The 15,344-nt window shown below is 33.3% G+C and overlaps 2 protein-coding genes across 2 annotated transcripts in view; one reads left to right on the top strand and one right to left on the bottom strand.

Moving 5' to 3' along the window:
• Nucleotides 1–15,344, bottom strand: part of LOC108903924 (probable G-protein coupled receptor CG31760) — a 164,797-nt gene that overhangs the window by 42,097 nt on the left and 107,356 nt on the right. The gene's annotated exons all lie outside the window — the stretch shown is intronic.
• On the top strand, nucleotides 3,411–14,414 carry LOC108903944 (fumarylacetoacetate hydrolase domain-containing protein 2-like). Its single transcript, XM_018706297.2, has 4 exons — nucleotides 3,411–3,652; nucleotides 6,709–6,925; nucleotides 10,666–10,994; nucleotides 13,835–14,414. The coding sequence occupies exons 1-4, from the start codon at nucleotides 3,498–3,500 to the stop codon at nucleotides 13,983–13,985; spliced, it is 852 nt and encodes a 283-aa protein (XP_018561813.1). The 5' UTR covers nucleotides 3,411–3,497; the 3' UTR covers nucleotides 13,986–14,414.

Consider the following 15,344-nt stretch of genomic DNA (forward strand, 5'->3'; position numbering starts at 1 on the left):
CAAATCTACTCAACCGTTTTTGAAATAGATGGGTTGAAAAACGAACTTAATATTTTGTACAGAGACGAAAAATTTCGTAATTTAAAAGTTCAAAAAACGGTAGAAATATTATACAAGGAATTTAAAACGATATTTTCGAAACATACAAATAGTTTTGTCTACTTTTAACAATTCCTGTAACGAATGTCTCGGTAGAAAGAAACATTTTCTATCTATTCTATCACTGTCTTACTAAAAGTGCGATTTCTTGTCTGTAAGACGCCTGCCTTAAATCTTCAGTTTTATATGTTTGTTGAAGGTCATGCCCTGTAAAAAATAACTTGTGCCATACTATTCACCAGAGTGGTGAAGTTACTGAATTTGACTACTTAAAATAAAATCCTTGATGTTTTGTTTATTCATTGTTACCATTTAAATTTACTCAAATAAAATAATAACTAAAAAAAAGCGTTTGTAAAACATGCGTTTGCTGTTATCCTAACCCGCATTTTAAGAATTATTTTCACGTACTTATAAATAAAAGTAAACAATTTTATATGTAGGACTAAGCAAGTAAATGTTATAAGAATATTTACATGTGGAATTATATATAAAAAAGTTAGTATTTTCGTAGATTTCAGTACCTAAAACCTTGATGGTTTGATCGTTTTTTGCACCTGTTTATTCGTTTTACTGCGGCGTCTTTGAAAATACTCAGGTGGCATGACATAACATTCCTGTTATTTGATAAGCTTTAGATTATTCAGTTATTAAATATTTGAAATTATTTGTCTTTGCGGAAAACACTATTTAAAGAATATGGGACCCTTAAATATTTAATATAAACATTGCAACTGATACTGCGCATAAAGAAGAGACATTTTGAAAATTCGATTTTTTTTTTCAAAATTTAAAAAAATTATTATTTTGCGAAACCGATTTTAATGAAATTTGGTGTGTTGTTTTATTATACTCTAAAGTTTTTTTTACCAAAATTAGAATGCCCTCGGAGCAATTAAAATATTTTAAAAAAATCATCCAAAAATTGATAATTTTGCCTTATTTTCATCAATTGCCTTAGAAAGACACGAACCCCCTGATAACTTTTGAAGATCGAATCCTATCGAAGAAAGTTCCAGATAGAAGTTGTAAGATATCAATAAATTCATATTTTGGTAACCTTGGACTTGACCTTGATCTTAAGTTTCAAGGTCGAACCAAGATCAACTTGAAAATATTAATACATCACCCTATTTTATGCCAGCAACCTAAATTTCAAGGAGAATGGGGTTTCTGATTTCTTGGTCCTCGTCAGCATTCAAATTTCACTACAAGAAAGATTACACTACACTGCAAGAAAGACAACCTCAACACCATTTAATTTTAATACGAAATTCTTCAGAACACCTTGTGCCTATGACCTAGATACCTGCAACATATTTTTAAGAAATAAAATTTTTCTCTGCCTGTCTTACTCTGAAAGTAGGTAAATACATATCTCTTTGATGTACCACCGCACCGTTTCAGTCCTTAGAAAACCATTTATCATATTTGTAGAATCAACATATGCTGAGCTCAACACAAGGCGGTGCTTGAAGTGTAAAGTCCTATGAGTTTCTACGGTGGAGGAACGATGACACATTTTTTTGAGAGGACAGGTTCGGAGTGAAAATATTTATTACAATTCTCAGCTCTCAGCTACTAATAAAAACATGTTTTAAAAGAGTCACTCTCATGAAAAGCTTCTTTTAGTTTAAGTACCTAATTATGTATAAAATAAAAATCGCCAATTTTAATAAATAAAAAATGTTTTGTTAGAAATTATACTACTTTGGTCCTCCATTTTGTGCCATAAACTGTCACAGTTGTAGTCACGTACGAAAAGTGTTTTTGTATAATTCCACAAAAATACATATTACAGTAATTTTTAATAATATTGATCTATTGAATTTTACAATTCTTTATCTGAAAGCAAATATTGTGAAAATATTTGCTAAAACATATTTTCCCACAATATTATGTTTTTATTCAAACTTACAGATATTTAAAAAAATGTATCGAAATACATCTGAATTTGGTATGCGCCGAATAAATTTTTTGTTACTCATGTCATATATGCAGAAGTGTTGTTGGTATCTATCCTGGTTGTGGATAATTGTCCAACAAAAATTACAATAAACGGATTTGCTTCAAAAACCGAAATATAATAAGTATATCAATACGGTGTTAATATTTATGATTTATTGGCATTTGTTAACTGCAAAATGTTAGTCATTTTAAAAACATTGATATTGTAATCATCTTTAATAGTGATTTCCAAATTCGTTTGTTGATTGCATTCGTGTTTTATTTCACCATATAATATTTTCTTCCTATATTTATATGTTTTGCCTTTTGCAAATTTGATTAACATAATTTAACATAATTAATTTAATTAATTATTGCTTAAGTAAAATTTATATAATTTATCCAAAAAAAATTGAATGTGTGGGAACTTACAAATACAATTAAAAAAAATTAAAAAGGTTAATTCGAAAATGATTAAAAAATACACTTTTGCAACACTAGAAACTGGTTCACTGCCTTACGTAAGTAGGTAAAAGCTATTTTCTTTTTTAATTTTCAGAAAAAATTGTAAATAATGTCCAACGGTATAGCCATTGATGTTTCTTATAGGGTTAAGGTTTTATGATGTAATAGAAAATCAACAAGGTTTCGAATCTAAGGCAAGAAATCGGCGCAAAATACGAAAAAGCTTAAAACACATTTGTATAGGGCAGCGCATGTCTCAGTGCATGAAGCCTGCAGCGAAAAATACCCAGACGAATCTTCTAAAGTTGTGTACAGAGCTTCAAACACCCAGTTTGATTCCACGAAAGATTCGAGAAACACTAGCGATGCCCAAAACCAGATGTCGACAGCCAACAGGAACTGGCGGAGTTATCTTAATGTGTGATCGAACGTCGACTCTGATATTTCTGGATAAGTAACCAGGGCAATGTCCCTGACCAGTGATCAATAAGCTTTCATGTATATTGTATTATATACTCTCAATCACTTATATATTTCAAATAAACTTTGTAAGACTCAAAATATTGCTAAACATTTCTAAACCGAGGCTCAGGTTTACATCATCAGTCTAGTATACAGATCGGTCAGGAATAACAAGGGACTTGTGGTCATTAGTCAAAGACAAAGTGCTCAAGGAGACCAAAGATCAAAGTGCTCCAAAATCCAAGAAGGTACAGCCAAAAATACCTTAGACTTTTCATTTCACAGATCGAATTGTAAACGTTTACGTCGAATCTGATCCCGCAATTATCTTATTTACCCAACTCGAACTGCCGCCCGATGTCAAGGTTAAGTGCAAAACTGTTTACATAAAAATTAAGTAAAATGATAAGAACAAATTAGGTCCAGATTATTACTGATATGGTTCGCGAACGCGCACCATCATTCCTGGGCTACCACCGGACATCTTTTTACTAGGGGAAAAATTAACGAAAAAAAAAAAAGAAATGAAAATTGTGCAGTTCCTCATCAACGACGACCGCGTGAGGGTGGGGGTGTTGGACGGTGAAAATGTGATTGATTTGAACGCCAGTGACGACACGATTCCGCCTTCCTTGGTGGAGTTCCTCGCCGAAGGAGATGCCTTGGATCGAATTCAGAAGTGAGTAACATTTTACTATGACAACTGCACGCGACAGTAACTTCATATGAGGCAATAATCCTATGTACAGAGTGGAGTACATTTTACAAAACCTTTTGTTACTTTTTATACACAATTTTACTTGATTACGATTTTTGAAAAATGGGTCTAGGAGGAGGCCATTTTTAACAACTGTTGTGATTTTTGTTGTTTATTTGCTCAGTTTTGAAACATTTTTTTATCATATTGCCACTTTCGTTCATGTTTTCCATTATAAAACGCCATTTATCTTGAAAATCGTTCGCGTTAAAGCTTTTGATAATGAGTACCTTTTTTATGTAGAAAACATTGGTAGTTTAAAATATGCTTCCAAAATGCCAATTTTCCAAGAGTGGTAAAAATTAGGGGCAACAGAACCTCAAGCAATCCTAAAATCTGCGCGACTGTCATATGTATAACATTGAATTAACGCTTAAAAGTAACTAATGTTAATGATAATATGTGTACAAAGTTTGAATTGTGTACCTCAACCTGTTCTTGAGATATCGTCAAAAAACTGAAAAAAAAAAATTTTTTTTTTGACACCCTATATCTCGAAAAAGGTGCGTTTGCGGACCCAGACTTTTTTACTTCTAGTATCGTGTACTTACCGCTGTTTTAATTTCCGCTATTAATTATGATATACCCTGTATATACGAAAATTTCGATTTTGAAATACAAAATTCAATATTATAATGGATATTATCTAAAAAAGGTAGTTGGTCTGTTCCATTAATAATTTTAGATTTATATTATTGCTTTCAAAATTATCATACACTGGCAACGGTCTTACTTTTTTCAATGTCAATGTCAAGGACTACTTAACAGTCAGGTACATGCTTTTCATTAATAATTCTATTTGAATAGATTATTTTTTATTGTAGATAATTCTTAATAACAATGAGTTGCTTCTTTATATGTACTATTTGTTTAGAATACTTAGATATTTGGTATCAAAAATATTATATAACTTCATATGATATGAATTTAGAAATTATTTCGAGAATTCATTTGAATTACATAATAACTTTAAACAAAAAAAAGTTAGAACCGTTTAGATAATATTTGGTTGGTGCTTAAAAAATAAATTGCCCATTAATTTAGATAAATGTGGAATAATTTACTAAAGGCATTATAAAAATCCCTGCATTTTATACAGGGTGTGGTGTGTATAATCTATAAAAATTGAACTACAGCTTCCTGATGATATTTGTAATAGAAAAGTTTTATACGAAAAAGTTCTATCTTCGCGTTTTTTTTTGCAAATTAAAGTTCATTTTTTCAACGAAAATGAAGGCCGATCCTGTGTTATTTATTAAAAACTTTGGAAATGCTTTTATGCAACCCGAGATGCAACCTTATAATTTAAATCGGTATAATCTAATACTATTAATACTAAAAGAAGGTTAGGTTACATTGTCAAAAAATTTGAGCAGTCAACTGATTTTGTATTTGTACTGAATTCATTATTCACTTAATTATTAAATATTAAGCATCGTCCATCGACCCGTCAGTGTTAAAATGTGAAAGATTCCAGACAAAAGTTTTTATTTTGTAATTCCACGATAGTGACAGTGTAATTTTTATAAAGAAGTAAAAAATAAGAATAGCGTGTCGATTACATTAAAAACGAGATTTTTATTTCTTCCTTTACTTCATTTTTTAGTTTGTGCACAAACTAGTTTTACAATGAACCGAGAAAACAATGCATTTACTATTTCCCAACGTGTCGATATGGTGTTAGTGTATGGTGCAGCCGGAGAAAATGAGCTCGCGGCGACGGTTGTATCGGGAAGGATGGCCACAACTTAACCCCCCTATGTGCAAATACAATCCTACAGTGCGTTCAGCGGCTGCGAGATACGGGAAGTGTTATTCTCGAGGAGAAGGACGTGGTCAGCAAGTGAATGTTGAAGATCTTGACGAAGAGCCCACAATTAGTACTCGACGACTCGAACAGTAAGTAGGAACCTCATCTCGTACCATACATCGCATCTTAAGGCGCCAGCTGTTGCACCCCTATCATTTGCAACCAGTTCAACAGATTTCATCCCCGGTGTGATCAACGAATGCGTTTTTGCAGATGTTTTTTTACGGCAATGTGCCAATAAAGTAGACTTTTCTGCTTATATTTGTGTAACAGATGAGGCGATATTTACCAGTGATGAAGTGAATTTCCATAATATGCACATATGGGCCGACGAAAATCCTCACGCGATTAGGGAAACTCATTTTCAACATCGGCTCTCGGTAAATATTTGGGCTGGCATAATAGGCGATGTACTTGTGGGTCCCTATTTCTTTAAACGACGACTAAATGGACCAACATATGCTGACTTTTTGGAGAACCGGATGCCTGAATTATTGGACGATGTGGTATTACAAGTTCGGGCACGCATGTTTTATCTTCAAGATGGGGTTTCTCCACACAGTACTCGACAAGTAACGACACTTTTGAATGAAATGTTTCCTCAGCGATGAATTGGACGTTTTGGTCCTGTGCCGTGGCCACCTCGGTCACCCAATCTAACTCCAATGGACTTTTATCTTTGGAGTCACTTGAAGTCATTGGTTTACAATACTCCAATTGCTATGGTGGAAGAATTGCGAAACCGTAATTTGCATTGAAAAATTCCCCAAAAACTGAGAAGTATCTTTCTATCTTTCAACGACGATTTGATTACGCGGCTGGTCTACAGCACGTAACTCATCATAACAGCACACGGACAGGACCGTTCCAGAGAAAATATTTTGATCCATAAATTAATAAACTTTAATTTACGAAAAAAAAAAGCACAAAAATATAACTTTTTCGTATAAGACTTCTATTACAAATATCGTTAGGAAGCTGTAGTTTAAATTTTATAGATTATACACGCCACACCCTGTATTAGACGCTGGATTAGACATTCCAGTTTTTATTATTATAATTATATCAGAGACGTGTAGAATTTCTAACTTTGAAATTACATCGATTTTCTGCACCTTACTTTAAAACAGAGGTTAGCATCACAGTTTTCCAATTTATCTTTTTCCAGAGTGGTTTCCAATCCCGGAAAATTGCACAGACTGGCCGAAGTTCAACTGCTGCCCCCAATCACGCGGCCCGATAAGGTGCTGGGGGTGGCCCTGAACTATAAAGAGGCCTGCGATAGGGGCAACATCCCTTACCCAGCGGAACCCATCGTGTTCAGCAAATTCGCATCCACCATAATCGGACCCTACGATGTCGTCAAGAAGCCGCTGGCCAGCGAGGTGGGTATCTTTCAGACCTTTAAAGGGGAGGGCAGTTCGAATTTTCGCTATCCAGGGTGCGCTGATTAAATTCTCGTCTTTAATTTGTTTTATAGTTGATTGGCCGCCTGCAGATGGTGCTTCTATTACCAAATCGTTAATGTTAAGACGAGAAATCAAAGGGTGTTTATTAGTTCACGAATAACAGCATGGCATGGGGGTGTGTTTTTAATAGTTTAATAAGTATTTTACATTAAATGTAAATATTGTCAGCGTGTTTAGATTTATTTCGTGAAAATTTGGGAAAGGGAAAGAAGCAGATGCTGTTCCACTACAACCATAACGATCAAAAAATTGTTTCTGAAAACATACTAACACAAAATAAAATAAAAACAAACAAAATAAAATAGAAAACAAAATAAGATAAAAACAAACAAAACACAATAAAATAAAACAAAACAAAATAAATAAAAATAAAATGAAATAAATCAAACCGAAACCCTGAGGCGACTTCAAATAAAACAGTTTAACTATAAAAAAAAAAAAAAATAATAATCCGAAACAATCCGCACACGATAATTGAAGTCGAGCCACTATAGTGGCGGGGGCATAAGAATGATAGGTACACGAAACACAATGCACATACGCGACTAACTTGAAAGCGACAGGTTTAGTCTTGTTCTCTAAAAACGTTGTAGTTTCACAAACAATTTTCATCTGTTTATGTCAAAATCAAAGTCTTCCTTACATTTTTAACTACTACCTAATATATTTTTGAGTAAAAACAGATGATAATGGTTTACAAATTAATTAAAACATTTAATCAAAAGACAAACATGGAAAGTCATTAGTACCTAAGGTGGTCATAAGAAGTTTTAATTTTTTTTTATAGTGTTGCACCCATTTTATATTTATGCACTTTTTGGTAGTAATACTAGACATAGTAAGCTACATTATAGATTTTTTCTGTGATTGTACCTCTGCGTGAACTAAGAATAAAATGTTGCAAAAAAAATATTTTTATTTATTTTTTAATAGTCCCTAAATAAGAGAAAAATTCTATAAAAATATTTTAAAAAAACGCTGAGACAGGTCGATTTTGTTCTTGGAAGGGGCATCTTTTAACATGATTCAGTTGCACACAGGGTGACCCAGAAAAGCTGAAAGGCCAATAAATTTGTTTTTTCTTATGGCACACCCTATATATACAGGGTGTTCCAGATAGACCTTCAATTAGACGTTTCTGGAAAACTACGCGTACTGGAATTCTGAAAATTTATGTACGGGGGTTTCTCCTAATGTTCTATCGATTGAAAATATTGGCGTCGTCGTGGAACTTCCGGTTCTACCGGAAGTAGACGTCAACTCGCTTATTTCAAATGGAATGTACTATTTTTTATTTAATTTTTGGATTCTACATCNATGATAATTGAAGTATGAAATGATAGGTAAACAAAACACAAAGCACATACGCGACTAGCTGGAAAGCCGACAGGTTTAGTCTTGTTCTCTAAAAACGTTGTAGTTTCACAAACAATTTTCATCTGTTAATGTCAAAATCAAAGTCTTCCTTACATTTTTAACTACTACCTAATATATTTTTGAGTAAAAACAGATGATAATGGTTTATAAATTAATTAAAAAATTTAATCAAAAGACAAATGGAAAGTCATTACTACCTAAGATGGTCATAAGAAATTTTAATTTTATTTTATAGTGTTGCACCCATTTTATATTTATGCACTTTTTGGTAGTAATACTAGACATAGTAAGCTACATTATAGATTTTTTCTGTGATTGTACCTCTGCGTGAACTAAGAATAAAATGTTGCAAAAAAATATTTTTATTTATTATTTAATAGTCCCTAAATAAGAGAAACATTCTATAAAAATATTTTAAAAAAACGCTGAGACAGGTCAATTTTGTTCTTGGGAGGGGCATCTTTTAAGATGATTCAGTTGTATACAGGGTGACCCAGAAAAGTTGAACGGCCAATAAATTTGTTTTTTCTTATGGAACACCCTATATATTTTTTGTTCATATTCGAATAAAGCTTTTTCTTACGAATACATTGTTATAAGGTTTGATGGGTTTATCTCAAATAACAAGCGGGATTTTGAGAGAAAATGACATGACTTAAAAAAATTATTTAACGTCATTTTTCATAAAAGAAATTGTACTTGGAAACGAAACAAATGCAAATAATTAACGAAATTTAACGTAAATCTTCAAATTGTCTTCCACCAACAATTTGCCACTGGCCGGCGCGAGTGTAAACACTTTGTACACTACGCTCGATAATTTCAGGGCTGATTCTTTCCATTTCAGCATGAATTGTCAGTAGTTGTAAGTTTGCTAAATTGTTTGGTCGATTCAAGTATACCCTAGATTTTAAATAATCCCATAGAAGAAGATCCATAGGAGTCGAGTCGGGGGAATGAGGGGGCCACTTAAGAGATCCTCTTCGCCCTATCCATCTTTCAGGAAATATATCATCAAGATATTGCCGAACTTCTCAGCCAAAGTGAGGTGGATCTCCATCTTGTTGAAACCAATTGTCATAGGGTATATCGCCGTCTGCAGCGTTGGGGAAAAGAACTGCTACAGCCGGTACCAACTCAAAACGCAGAAAATCTAAATATCAGAATTCTCCAAAAAAGTAAAGACCTAAAAATCTCCTTCCTATGATTCCCACACATATATTTAATTTGCCTTTGCGCTGACTGTGGGATTCTTGCGCCTAATGGGGATTGTCAAATGACCAATATCTACAATTATGGGAATGTACTGAGCGATTTAAACAGAATGTGGTCTCGTTAGAAAAAAATATATTACTTAGAAAATTTGAATTTTCATCACACTGTAACAATAATTGTTCACAAAAGTGTAACCGACGGTCTGGGTCATCCTCATTTAATTCGTGTATCAGCCGGACTTTATATCTATGATACTTTTCTGGACGAAGCAACTTTACAACATATGATTGGTCTACATTGTTGTTTAGGGCTAGTTGTCTTGTTGACTGATTTCTTCAGCGATTTAAGGTCGTCCTTGTCGTATCCTATCTCTTACTCTTACACACTCAGTCTCTGTAATCTTGGTGACCAATTTACTCACCGTAGATCGTGCAATTGGTGGTCTGACACCACGTGTTTGATTAAATAGCTCACATGCTTCCGCGTGGGTTCGTAGCTTATCACCATACCCAACCATCATTAAGATCTCTATACTTTCACGTTGAGTTAAATGTGCCATTCCTTCTAAGCTCCAAAAAATTCAGTCATAAATTTGCGAAATTTATTAAGGTTATATTAACGTACTAATTTGTGAAAATGTTACGCAACAGTGGTCTTTTTGTTTCTAAGCAACGACCAAAAACCGAAATTTAATAATTTTTATAAGTGACCTGAGTGCCAACAAAAAGAACCCTAATTTTTATTGCTAAACTCGCAAACTTTGTTCGTTTTTATTTTTCGTTAATTATTATTTACATTTGTTTCGTTTCTAAGTACAATTTCTTTTATGAAAAATGACATTAAATAATTTTTTTAAATAAATGTCATTTCCCCGCAATATCTCGCTTGTTATTTGAGATAGACCCATCAAACCTTACATCACTGTATTCGTAAGAGAAAGCTTTATCCGAATATGAATAAATATACAGGGTGTTCCATTAACAATAATCATATTTTAACTTTTAAGAATTGTATATTAAGCTACATCCCATTCTCAACGAAATACTTGTGTTACTTCTTTTCAGGCCGTCGATTGGGAGGTCGAACTGGTAGTCGTCATAGGCAAAAAGGCTCAGAACGTGAGGGCGGAGAACGCCTTGGACTACGTCTTCGGATACACCGCCACCCAAGATCTAACAGCAAAAGACTGGATAACAAGGAATGGGGGGCAGATGCTGCTCTGCAAGAACATGGACAACTTCTGCCCTTTGGGACCGTGCGTCATCACGAAGGACGAGATTCCTGACCCCCACAACATCCGCGTGAAGACCTGGGTGAATGGGGTGCTGAAGCAGGACGGCAACACTGTGGAGATGGTGCACAGGATTCATAGGATTATAGAATATCTGTCTAGGTAAGTATTTTTTTGTGTTGACAAATTTCTTAATAAAAAGGCCTTGAACCCTCTGTACTTTGAAAGTAAAAGATGACGAATCGGTGGTAGGATTGTCATCTTTTATAATAAATATTAAAAAATTAAATTGAATATAAAAATATCAATATCATCAAAAAACAAAAGTTGGCCTTTAAATAACATTGGACATGGGCTAACTTCCTCAAACGGACACTGAATTCAAATTCAGTAACCTCAAAAACATTCCATCGCTTATTTCCAATTTTTCCAATATTTTGCTTTGAAAATAAAAGAAAAACAGTTTTTTCCCGATTTTTCCGAATAGTTAATCTCTATTAGTGAAAGAAATATCTTATTCCCTTTTTTGAAAATATTTCCTCATCCACGAATTTTTTATTAATATTGGTTGAATTTTTTAATTACTCACAGTGTTGCCCAGGTCAGTTGGAACATTTTCAGCAGAGACGTGTCGAAAATTCAGTAGAAATCAGTAGACAATGAACTATTCCTTACGTTTTGTGTCTTACATATTCACAGAGGCAAAATCACACCAGTGGCGTATCTTACTGTAATCGAACAACTTTATTGTAATGAAAATTTATTTATTTCAAAAATTAACAAATAAAAAGTTATTTTCTCAAAACAAATACTTATAAAATATATTGAATATGAGAACTATTAACAAAAAATATACAGTTTTATACAGAAAGAAAAAATATATAATATGTATAATATAAAAAAAAAAAATACTGCCCCTTTTTTATTCAGAATCTGAAAGTTCATTATTTTGTTGTTTATACATATTGTTATTAAGCAAATCTAAAACATTTTTGGTAAAATCGACATTGAAACAACTTTCCTTTCGTATTTTAAGAACATTTTTGGTATGCAAACGGCCTATAATACTGGCAGTAGAGAGTTTGTTGCGGCGATCCGTTTTGGGTTTTAGTAGATTAACTTCTGAGAAAATTCCACATCGGCGGATGAATGTGATAAAACAAGCCTATTTTATTCCAACACTCTTCAGCAGACATATCAGCACTCATGTCACTATTTGTGTTTCTAAGAAGTCTCCACTCATTGTCCGGCTTCTGTAAGTCATTTTCTGAATATTAGATTTGGAAATTGAGCAGCTAATGGAACTATATCAAATATACTGTCACTTTTTCTTTTAAGGACAGTGAAATCAGTAGATCTACTGAAAAATCAGTAGACCTGGCAACACTGATTACTCATTCAATTCAATTCAATTCAGTTTGCTGAAAAATTACTGTGAACCTGAGAGCGTCATCTGGTCTACAGTGTCTTAATACGTACTGCATCATCTACTATTCGCTATATGAAACACAACGCGCCATCTATCGTTAAGTATACATTTCAAATTTTTCCAACTCTTTTCTTTGTAAACCCTTCAAACATTCAGAAAAACAACCGCGAAACGTTTTAATGAAGCGAAATGATGTACTCTCTCGGCAAATCTGAAAATTACCAGTTTGCGGCATTAGCCCTCAATCGTTTCGGGTCGTGTGCGTGGTAGATTAGCCCCTCGATCGCCCTTTCCCAGAATTATTAATTAGTGTACCCAAATACATTACTCCCGACTTCACTTAAGAGGGTTTAAATCGATAACAGATGAATTAAATTTAATTCTGTCCTAACTGAAGATAACCATCTCATATAAGGGCTGAAATTAAAATCATACAGGGTGCTATTTAAGTTGAACCTTTTCCTTTAATCCGAAATAAGAACATTTTTAAAATGACTCAAAACTATACTCTTTAGGGCAGTTTCGAGGTATTAAGGCTACACTTTAGTATAATATAAGATGCATCGACTTGCTGTGTAATATGTCTGTCTGATCTTTTTCAACGTGCCTAGTCCGATTTTTCTGTAGAAGCCCTGTTTTTTAAGTCATTTCAGCAACATAAACAAACCTACGAGCTGTGAAAGCAAAAAATACTCCGGCACACAATGATGCTACGGCAGCATTTTGATGACACTCCCCGTATATTAATGTCTTAATTTATTCGTCACTACAGTACATATGGACCATTTCAAATACAAAAATTTAGTCAATTATTATATTTCAAATTGTTTTTCCGTCGAGGTTTTGAAAAATGTTTGCAAAACGTTAACTTAAAACACAGTCTGTATTTTAGAGAATTCGCAATTTATAATAAAATTTATTGTTAATTATTTTTGCAACAATTTTATAAGGCTTAACCGGCTATGATCTTCACAAGAGCACCTACAAACGAACACCCTGTATATCATGTAATTTTATTTGTGCATACTTGTTTAGTACTTTTTATTATATTAAAAAACTCTATGAGATACAAGCAAAGTATATCCTCTTATCATATCAATTTTCAATTTATCAGATATGAAATTATGGAAAATTTAAAAATTCCTACATTATCTTCTTGATGATGTAAGTACAATTTTATCAGTAAAAATCGATAAGATTTCATGACGCCCCTGATCTATTCTCAACGGGGATTCTATTACTAAAATATAAAACGTAATACCATCGTGTTTACAGAATAAGTATATTTAGATTTTGTGAATTTAGTTTTCAATAATTAAACTAGTTTGTTTTTGTAGATAACTAATCTTAAATTTCCTCATCATAGGTCAAACATAGAAGGAGATTCATTCCTTACAAAATATTTAGTTCTGTTCGAAAAATATTCCAACTATTATTAAAAATACAATCAAATGAGGTCAAGGATAATAACGCAGTTAATTTACCACCAGGGACGTAACCAGGGAAGGGGCAAGGGAAATAAAAATAATAAAATTTTTTCATTTTGTGTATTTTTATGACAATTTTTTTTTAGGGCGATGACGTTACTCCCAGGCGACATTATATGTACCGGCACGCCATCTGGTGTCGGAGCGACTCAATATCCCCCTCAGTATTTACAGAAAGGCGACCTGTTGGAGAGCGAAGTTGAAAAAATCGGCAGGATGGCAAATCGTATAGTTTGAGATAGACAACATAGCAAATAGTAAATTAATCAAGTCATTATTAGATAATATCATCAATTCTAGGAAATTGGAACAAGATTGTAGGGAAATAAGTGTTGTATTTTGTTATAGTTATCACAAGATGAGTTTAGAAGTTTTAAAAATATTTTTAACCTCACATTCGCCGCCTGTGTAAATATAACCTCACTAAAATACAGTTAATGACTGATTTTGCTAAAAAGTCATTCTGATTTTAAAATTTCTGAACTCGTTAGCTGTTTCCTATTATCTGTATAATAAATTGGATATGTTAGACTAATTGTAGGCTTCAGTAAATTTACTTTCTTCCATTTTCAAGACTAGTGTATTGTTATTGGTGAAATCCAAATGTTAAACCATTTATTTTTGTATCTATACCAAAGGCATTAAATATTGTTTTGTTGAACCTTATTTGATTCGATGTTTTACGTTCAGCCTCTTCATCCTAGATTTGATGCAGAAGAAGATTCAATAAGTCATTTCTCATTTTAAATTTTAACTATTTAGCTGCTTTTTTAAGTTAGAAGACGTCTGTTCCGGATAAATTTTAAAATGCGATCTGCAGACTCTTCTATGTATCAATAACATTAATTTACAAAAAAGTAGCTCTAGTAACTATTAGATGGTGCTAGTGGTTCTACGTATTTTAATATGACCCCATACACATATACAATAATTTACACAAATTTATGCATTGTTGAAGACAGTTTCAACTCGTTTAAACTTTGGAAAAGCATTCCAAGAATCTATGTTTATAAAAGAATTATTGTTCGACTCACCCACGACGCCCTGGTGGGGGTATTGGAACACTGTAGGATATCAGCCACCGTCTTGCCAGACATGAGTAGTATGGATAAGTCCACCACCCCTTGTAAGCCACGTTTGGGGGACTCTCCACGAACTTGGGGGACCTCAAGCCTGGGCTGGAGTCAGCGTCTTCGTACCTGAAAGAAACGGACACCTTTGATAACTACAAGACGTACGTACATGAAATTGCCTTACTACTCAAGAAGTCTGGTATACGGATGGCATTCACAGTAACAGTGACTCCTAATGAATTTTTGCATTTAATTAATTCAAACGTAATTTTTTCTTTAACGTCAACACCATGTATTACGAAAGTCCGTGAATTTAGAGCCTTGATTTACTAAGACTTTCTAATCTATCCAAGTGATTAACTGAGTTTTAAAGGTCATATGTTCAAATGCAACATTTGTGGTTGCTGAAATTTACAGTGATCGTGTTTTACTATACACAGATTTGTGTTTGTGTATCTTCATTGTCTCAAATTCCCAGGCGATATTATGAAAAAAATGTATACGTATCTAAAAAGAGTTGAAG

This window comes from Anoplophora glabripennis, unplaced genomic scaffold, assembly GCF_000390285.2.
Source record: "Anoplophora glabripennis isolate ALB-LARVAE unplaced genomic scaffold, Agla_2.0 scaffold111, whole genome shotgun sequence".
NCBI lineage: Eukaryota > Metazoa > Arthropoda > Insecta > Coleoptera > Cerambycidae > Anoplophora > Anoplophora glabripennis.